Here is a 9,753-nt window from a genome sequence, read left to right as displayed (position 1 = left end):
AGTTTCCAGCTACAGTTCTTTCTGAGTCTTGGATTGGCTGCAAGACTCGGACAGTTTCAGATGTTGGGATGGGTCCAGATGCTGGGATCGCTTCAGGTGTTGGGATGGGTCCAGGTGCTGAGGTAGTTTCTGGTACTGGTAATGGTACAGTTGCTGGGATGGGTCCAGGTGCTGAGATCGGTCCAAGTACAGCAGATAGTTCGAATTCTGGGATTTTATGGTATATTCCTACTTGGTGAAATACCAAAAATGCTACGCACGTTAGAATCACGGCTGATATTTTCCACATTTTCGTGGCTTTTTCTTACACCACTGCGAAATACTAATTAGTACGTCTAACACGGGTTTCGTTCAGACCGCTAAATCCAATGAAGACCTGGTGTAGCTGACTTACCGTCCGTGAATTTGTAACACTTTCACTATTCTACACACTCCGTAAATTATACTACAAGCGCTTAGTTTTTACTAGTCGTTCCTTGGTACTGGCACACTGTCACTAGTATATGCTCCTCGCCTCACTGTCGAAGTCAAAGTGCAGAATCAAACTAGCTGCTTCTTTATATAGCCTGTTGCCTGACCGCGTGTCGCCTGGTGTCGTAATGTACTGTGACGTGGCGGATGTACTGTGGCGTGGCGGCATCGGAGCGCCGACGTTACTACTTCCCCTACTCCGCCAGCGGTGACGTAACACCTTCGGAGCATTGTAGGTTGTTAACTAAACCAATTAACAATCCAAACGGCGTCTTTAGTGGCAAGAAACACGTTACAGTACCTAGCAATAACTTTTATTTACAGAACGATTATCTAGCAACGCCCTGTGTTTACAGAGCAATTACCTAGCAACGGCTTCTGTTTACGAAGCGAATACCTAGCATAGCTTTTAATAGCAGCTTATTTCGCTGTCGTTGCCAGGTTACGGGTATACATGCATAGTTTTATAGATACTGGAAACGTCGTGAAATAACATGAAGCGTAATCAGCTGATATGTCTTTGTAATGAACGTGAATAATGTTTTTCTGTTATGTAGGAACTGCGTTTTTTTTTTCTTGGCACTACAGCCCCAGTGGCCCTAGGCCTACCTCCATTAACTTATCCGTTCACTTCGGTTTTTCTAGATCTTACACATTCGGTAGGACTCCTTGGGCGGGTGATCGGCTCGTCGCAAGGCCTCTACCTGTACACAAACACAGAAAAACGCAACCGAACATCCAAGCCCTGAGTGGGATTCGAACCAACGATCCCGGCTTCCGATCGAGCGAAGACCAGTGCATGCCTTAGACCTCTCGGCTACCGTGACCTACAGGAACTGCATTTATGAACGTAATATTTAATAACTAAACTGCTTCAAAGTCTTAAATCTCTGATAAAAGTTCTTTGAATTTCTTTAAATGTAAAGTAGACCTATCGAGACAGCGTTGTGAGTGTGGGGGAAAACTGTACTGATTAAATACGTATTTCATGTAGTACAACGCGAATAAGTAATGTTTTAATGAACATGTCAAAGACATTCAGATGAACGCTCGACAGCGCTAGTGTCGGCCGGAGAATGAAGATGCAAGATGGCGGCAAGTTAGGATTGTAGTGTAAATCGCTCTACCTTTCAAGTACAAAATACAAGTAGTAACCAACCAAGTAAGTGCTTCTGCTGTATTGAATTGAGTAGTCAACTTCAAAAAGCAAGAGATGAAATATTATCGTACAAGAAAATCATCGAAGTACTACAAGGTGAACCAAGTGATAAAATGCCACTTAACATCTTAAAGGAATCAAAGAAAAGCAATAGCTTAGGGGAACAGGCAAATGCTCCATCAAGCGAAGAAGACTGGATATTTGTAACTTCCAAAAGCAATAGGACAAGGCAAGATATTAATAGAAATTTGATACAAATAATACCCGCGGCAAACAACAAATTCGATTTGCTACATAACCTCAAAGAAGACGAAGAAGCAACCACCACGATAAAGAAGGACGCGGGAATCCGAAACCCAAGTAAACTTTCACAAATAAAGATGGGAAATAAGCACGTGAATAGTCAGAAGAAAGCTAAGCACAAAGTACTAATAATTGGGGATAGCCATGTAAAAAATGTGCGGCTGAGCTTCGATTAAACCTGGATCAAGAGTATATGATTTCAGGATTTTCTAAACCGGGAGCTCTAACCAATGAAATTTTGGAAACTTCAGAAAAAGAAATAGCTACACTGGGTAGTAAGGATGTCTTGATTTTATGGGTTGGAGCAAATGACATCAGCAAAAACAACACAAAAGGAGCTATAAAGAGCTTAACATCATATTTGGAGGTACAAAGGAAGACAAATATTGTCCTAATTAATACACCACATAGACACGATCTTGTATCAACATCCTGTGTAAATAAGGAAGTAGAGAAATACAATAGGCAATTGAAAAAAATCGTTAAACTGAATACAAATGTGGAGCTGATGGAATTGAAACTCCAAAGGAAGCACTTCACTGGACATGGGCAACATCTTAATTATAGCGGTAAAGAGTTAGTCTCCAAAGAACTGGCCAAGAAAATTGAACACCACTCAACAAAGGTAGGAACAATCCCCATAGAAATCCAATGGAAAGCGGACAATCTGAAGGAGATAAACTTGGAAAGGCAGAATAAAATTGGAGATCAGGAAGAAACAGTGAACCAGGAAAAGCCCATAAAGCCAACCAAGAGCCAAGATAAAAAAGCCAAGGGTACTAACAAGGCAGCAAAGTGCGAGGAACCACAAGGAGAGGAGACTGCAGATACCCAAGGGAATACATCAAAGGAGAATCCAGTAAACCCAGCCCCTAACTGTGTAGCCATACCACTGACACCACCAGTTTATTTGTAATCAGTATTCCTTTTATAGTAATTAAGCATAAGAAGTAGCAAGGAACATTCAAGGGTGACTTAGCCCGATTCTTGGTTTCAAGAATAGGGCCTGCTTCACTGCTACAAAGACCAGAGAGGAAGCACCCCGCAGAGTTTTCTTGGAAATTCAGTTCGAAAGTTGACCAGCGGGATCCTTTGGTAAAGTTACACTTGACGAGTTTTGAACCCCATAAGTCAAAAGTGGGAAGGCCAGCAACCCACGCTACTGGTATAATTTTTCAAGCAGCTGTCAAAAACGACATTAGGACTTTAAGGTCCAAAGTCCCAAATTAAAGCTAGGTGATTGGAGCAGTGAGAATTATGGTTAACTCCCTAAATTCGAATTGTTCCAATCAGCCGAAATTAGGGTAGTAACTTGGAGGCGGAGCTGAAGCCATGAAGATTTCCTGCTGCGAAGCAGAGTCAGTCTGCGAGAGGAGACTCTGAACAACCCTCCAAGGGTACAGCCGAAAAACTAGCGTCGCTGGCAGTTTGGTTTAAAAAAAAGTCAAAGTTAAAACAAATTTAAGTTTAAGTGTTTGCAGGAACAATCTCTGGATAACTCTTCAAAATTTAATGTGAATTTTACTTTGTGTTAAAAGTATAAGTGAAAGTGTAATTCTATGTGATGTGCTAAAAGAAGCAGTCACCACATAACTAGCCAGGGATCCGGTCGCCAACGGTTGAGCGATTCCAAGGTGTTTTAAGGGAGTGCAACAAGTGCTGTTACATGTACGTGTATATTAAGATCTGCTAATTAAACAGTGTGTGGTAGTGCCTAACTACAAACACTCTTCTCTTTCCTGCTGACTCGAGGCCTGTATTCACCCTGAGACAGAATCTTATCGCTCTAGTGAGAATGCGGTACCTATCACCTGCAGTTTCCAGTTCATCCCCCCCTTTTCCCGAAATGTGAGTCTACAGTAAGCTTACTGGCGCCCAGCATTCCAATAACCCATACCCCGCAAACTCTTATCCACAACAACAACAAACAGGGAAGCAGAACTGGATAAGAAGGACGCAGCAGCAACCTGCAAACCCGGAATACCAACAGGTGAGAGGGAACGGCTAGAGGAGCACCTGCAACCAGCAACCAAAGGGCCCTAGAGTGGACGGTTACAACTGCGTGGTGATACCAGAGAGGGAGCGGCAGGAAGTTCGCATGACAACCAGAACAAGGAAAATCCCACTCAAGCTGAGTAAAGATTTTTTATAGATAAACATAGTGCTGGTATACTCAAGGTCACCAACAATAAATGTAAAGACAACACTAATATTAAAATATTTCATCAAAACGTGCAGAGTTTAAGGAACAAAAATCTAAACATAGAAGTGCTACTAACTTATAAAACACTACAGCTAGACGTGTTATGTATTACTGAACATTGGTTGAAGGATGAAGAAATAGGTTATTATAATTTTGCTAACTACACCCTTGTTTCAAAATTTTGTAGGAAGAATAAGCAACATGGAGGCTCATGCATCTATGTCAGGGACTATCTAGAAGCAAAGCCTTATAACTTGTTCGTAGACCTAAATCAAGAAGAACATTTCGAGGCTAGTATTATCGAACTCATACAATTTAACACAATCATCATCTGTGTGTACAGAACCCCTAATAGCAACATTAATATATTCATTGAAACCATGGACACAATAATTAGCAAGATACTAATCAAAGGGCAGAACATTATCATTGCAGGTGACCTCAACATAGATTTCTTAAGAAATGGAGGGGACCCACAACTACAGACAATGTTAAATTCACATGGCTTACAAGCAGTAGTGAATGTCCCAACGAGAATAGGTCCCAGAAGTCAAACAGCCATAGATCAAATAATAATTAACAAGAACTTATGGGAATACAATCTAGAGGCGATCAACACAGGATTTTCTGACCATAATGCGCAGATAATACGAGTGCAGATGCAACACAAGAACAAAAAAGGGCAAACCAGATTAGAGGGAGAATGCAGAATGGCCAATACCTATGCAATCTACTAGATAAAGAGACCTGGAGCTCGTCTTTAAGCAAAAATCAGCGAATGATGCATATAATGAGTTCCTAGGTACTTTCCAATATTACTATGAAATAGCAATGCCTAAAAAATGGTTAAAGAGCAAACATTATGCAAATAAATGGGTGACCCTAGGTATAAGGACATCAGGGATTAGACTCAGATTTGTTAACAGGCTAATGAAGGAAGGAAATGTATCAGAAGAATTTAGGAAGTACTACGGTCAGTACAAGAAAATATACAACAAAGTTATCAGTGAAGCAAAAAAATCATCTAATAACATGCGATTAAGAACAGCTGTCAACAAATCGGGGGTAATGTGGGACTTAATCAGGGAGGAGCTAGGTAACCAGAAAAAAATAAAGAAAAATTTTGAAATAAACACAGGCGGAGTAAATACGCAAGACCCAAAAGTAATAGCTAATGTCTTCAACGAATACTATACTAGCATCGCACAAAAAATTTTAGGAGGGACCTCATCAGTAAAAAACCAAGAAGCAAATGTTAATGCAGTCAGATATAACGGTAACAGCATGTTCTTAACCCCAACTACCGAATTAGAAGTTGCAGGCATAATTAAAGGACTTGGTAACAAGAAGTCGCCAGGTATAGATGATATCCCAGAGTATGTTGTCAAAAAATGCTATCCCAAGTTAACAACTGCTTTGACATATGTAATAAATTTGTCACTTGTAACCGGACACTTCCCTGACCAGCTTAAAATTGCAAAAGTCAAACCCTTGTATAAGAAAGGAAGCAAAACAGATGTCGCTAACTATAGACCTATATCACTAATTTCTGTATTTTAAAAAATTATGGAAAAAGTCGTGTATAAAAGACTCTTATCATTCTTAAATATTTACACCATAATTAATGACAATCAGCATGGCTTCTGTAAAGGGAAAACAACAAAGACTGCAATCGCTGATTTTTTAGGGAAGGTATATAACTCACTGGATGAGAGGGAAATAGGTATAGGATTATTTTTGGATCTATCTAAAGCTTTTGACCTAGTCGATCACGATATACTGTTAAGGAAGCTGGAACGAATGGGAATACGAGGGGTTGCGCTTAAATGGTTTCAAACATATCTGGAAGGAAGAGAACAAAAAGTAGAAATTACATATAGGGATAGAGAAACCAAGGAAAGCATTAACTGGCTATCACAACAAAGACCCGTAAGTNAGCTTGTGTAAAAACAATTTCAATAATCTTGGTCTTCGTCTTCTAAACCACCTACCGCAATACATTAAAGAGATACCAGCATTATGTAAATTTAAAATTACTTTGAAAACATTTCTATTAAAACATTGCTTTTATAGCATAGATGAGTTCCTGTCCTATGTGGACAAGACTTAGTTCACATTAGGATCATATAATAATTTGAAAGTAAGAACAATTGAGCTTAGCTTAACACACACTAGGAGTGTATACTGCGTAACTCTCTTCTTGCAGGAAACAGGATGCCATGTGCTGGAGAAAACACAGCAGGGACTATGGGATATGGAGCCGAGGCGGTGGGAGTGGTGCTGCTAGAAACCAGTGTATCTGGGAGGTCTTGTGACCGGCCAATTCGATCAAGGTTTTCCGTGGTTTTCCTTGGTCCCAGAGCAAATGCTGAGTTGGTACCCAAATTCCACGTTGCACTGCATGCTTCACATGCAGCCCCCCCAATAGTAACACCATGAAACTTATTATACTCTAACTACACAAGAATGACATGTCTTATATCATGTATAATGATCCATGGACACGAAATAAATGAAATGACATGAAATGAAATGAAATGAAATGAAGGTGCTTAAGGTCATCTTGATGATCTTGATTTTTCGTTGAAGGCTTCGGGCGTTGACTCAGTTAACCGTAATATCGGTAATAACGTAATACTGTGTATGACTGCGTAGCTCCGTAGTTTGTAGCGTGTATGCTCCATTGAGTTGTGTCGTGCAATTAATTAGATTAATAAGTAAGTAGGGATTTTGATTTGATGTTGTGGAACGAGAGTCTACATTTACTCATGAATTTACATATGTGTGTTAATTTTGTATATCGATTATTATGCTTACTATGCCCAGTGAAATTAAAAACAAACGTGAAGTCAAAAAGTGTTGTTACGATATTTCATCGAAATCGTATTTCTGTATTTTAAGCATCTTTCGGTCTAGCCTAAAGAAGGACCATAGAATATCAAGAAACTCTGAGTGTACTGTGATTGTGTTATAATTCTTGTATTGTTTCTTGCAGGATAAATGGGAAGAATAAAATGTTTGCTCCTGGGTGCGTATCATGCAGTGAGCAGACTGGAATCAATTCTTCTATTTTCCCAGGGATTCAGCACGGTATGAGCCAGATGTATAATATTATTATGAAACATACTGTAAAATTTTGGACACGGTTATTAAAGGAGCTAAAATTCTTCATCATAATTAATTTCTAATTCTACTAACAAAATGAAAACCACCTGGAGCATTATAAAATCAGACACTGGTAGAAAAATTAATAATACAGGTACACAGTTTTTAAACATTAATGGAAGTTAACTGATAATCATGATGTGATTACAGATTCTTTTAATGATAATTTTCGAACAATAGCTGACAAGATCAATACTAATAATGCAAACGTTGGCCACATTATAGAGTTGGATGCTGACAAATAGTCAAATTATCTGTCTCAAGCTTTCACGATTCCATTTCCAAAAATTAAATGAACCATACCTCTACTAAAGAAAATGAAAATATAATTAAGTATTTAAAACCAAAAAAATGTAGTGGATATGATGAAAATCAGCAAGCCTTTCATTAGGTCCCTGTTAACATATTTGTAACAGATCTCTTTCAACTTGTGTCTTCCCCACTTGTTTGAAATATTCAGAAATAAACCCATTATTTAAAAGCAGATAAAACTAATATGACTAACTACAGAACTATATCATTACTGACATTGTTTTCAGAAGTTGTTGAAAATTTTATATATGCAAGATTGCACCTGTTATGATGCCAGGATGGGTGTAGTCTAGGGTATCTGTGCAAGGATATGTCCCTAGCGTAGTGCCCCTTCCCAAATCACAATGAAAAATCTTCCTCTTAATGAAGTCAAAAACAATTAACATTTATTTATTCAATAACATAAAATAATAAGTTCAAACAAATTTAGCCTGCTTGCAATCACTTCGTCTCTAAGCTGAGGTTAACTGGCCAGGCTGTGACGAACAGATCTCTACTTACAGAATACAGCAACTTTCCCGAAGGCGAACATGGTGGTGCTCGGTGAGTGCAGAGTTCTGTTATTCAACTGGCTCCCTATGCCTGCCGCCTGAGTGTAGTGGTTCCCCCTGGAGGATGGACCGTTTGTCTAACGTGAAGCACTTGTTCTGACTACAAGAAGTGCTTCCATTGCCATTATCTAACCCATAAATACTCTATATTTTCCTCAGGCACATTGTAACAAAGCTTACAGTTGGGCCGTCATCATTCTTTATCATCTTTTACTTTCTAAGCTAACAAGTGATTGCGTGACGCCGTACAGACATAATAGGATATGTGATTCAGCTCCTCATGACATTTGTTGCAAACTTCAACTTGTGCAATATTATTCACTGCCATGACATCCGTCGTTAGCCTTACTGTGTAGGAAGTCAATGTGGTCTGACTTCCAGCTTTACTCACTATATGTTTTTCTCTGTCCACATGCTACATCCTGTGGTCTGATTACAGTTCATACAATTTGCTTGTATTCTCATATGGTTAATTAAATGATTAGTAATTGTCAATATACAATCAATACATATTCCTCAATATCCTTATTCCTCTAAGGTAATATTAATATATAGTATACGTGTCAGGTGAAGTCGTCTCATAACACACCAACATATAAAAAGTAACAACATAATAGCAAATGAACAATATGGTTTTAGGAGTAAATCATCTACAAAAATTACCAGAAATAAATTGATTGATGATATATTAAATGTACTGAATAACAAACTGTTAGTGGGTGGAATTTTCTGTGATTTGAAGAAAGCTTTTGACTGTGTCAATATCTTTCTGTCTATCTCTCAGTCTGTCTTCTTGTCTGCCTGCCTAAAGTAGAATTTTATGGAATAGTTGATAAGGCCAATGCATTGATAAAATCCTATCTCAAAGATAGGTACCAAGGGGTTGTAAATCCATTTTACTCATTGGAGGAATATTTTAACTTCAGTATTTATTAATGATCTTGGTCTGTTATATGCTGGATGCCTACTAGTATATTTATACGTTTCATTATTGTAGTCTTGTGTCATAGTGTGTTGCATTCTTTTACATATATATTTTATAACTGTGTTAATGATTTACTCACTGTGATTTGTCTTTGATAATATGTGTAACTGTTATGGATTAAGTACAATTAATTTGTATTTATATAATTGATTCAACTTGTCCTGTTGTTTTTTACTGTTACTATATCCGCTGTTCTTCCAGCCATGTAAGTTTTCATGGAATATAAATAAATGAATGAATGTCTGTTTTAGTACATGATATAATGTTTTTTCTTTTCCTGTTGCTTTATACGACGAACAAATTAAGTTTAGCCAGTGTCTGCATTAAATGAATTAAATGTAACCCCACAATGTAGCACCTACACCATGTTTGTAATGTTTACTGATGAATTATTTCAGAGTTTTGAGACAATGTGTAATACTCTTACAGGGCTATGGTATGGGCAGGAAGAGTAGGGTTATCCTGTGCTACTGATTCTGCTAGAACGCTGTACCGCTGATGACTGAAGCAGCCAGGCAGAGGGCCACAGAGAGGGCGATGAAGATACTGACTCATCAGTAAGTCGTTAGGAAAGGAATACTTCTTCATTTTTCCATTATAATGT

The 9,753-nt window shown here is 38.4% G+C and overlaps 1 protein-coding gene and 1 long non-coding RNA gene across 2 annotated transcripts; both read left to right on the top strand.

The window, feature by feature from the left end:
- Positions 1 to 1,538: 1,538 nt before the first annotated feature.
- On the top strand, positions 1,539 to 6,018 carry LOC111864702. The gene is made up of 2 exons (XM_023852151.2): positions 1,539 to 2,809; positions 3,992 to 6,018. Exons 1-2 carry the CDS (start codon positions 2,127 to 2,129, stop codon positions 4,083 to 4,085), a joined length of 777 nt encoding a protein of 258 aa, XP_023707919.1. The 5' UTR covers positions 1,539 to 2,126; the 3' UTR covers positions 4,086 to 6,018.
- A 60-nt stretch (positions 6,019 to 6,078) lies between these two features.
- LOC111864701 lies at positions 6,079 to 9,407 on the top strand. Its single transcript, XR_002842837.2, has 2 exons — positions 6,079 to 7,226; positions 8,117 to 9,407. It is a non-coding gene; the product is annotated as an uncharacterized LOC111864701 (long non-coding RNA).
- Positions 9,408 to 9,753: the final 346 nt, after the last annotated feature.

The sequence above is a fragment of the Cryptotermes secundus genome, unplaced genomic scaffold, assembly GCF_002891405.2.
Source record: "Cryptotermes secundus unplaced genomic scaffold, Csec_1.0 scaffold616, whole genome shotgun sequence".
In the NCBI taxonomy this organism is placed as follows: domain Eukaryota; kingdom Metazoa; phylum Arthropoda; class Insecta; order Blattodea; family Kalotermitidae; genus Cryptotermes; species Cryptotermes secundus.
Note: the sequence above shows the minus strand (reverse complement) of the source record. Positions and strands in the feature narration are given on the sequence as shown.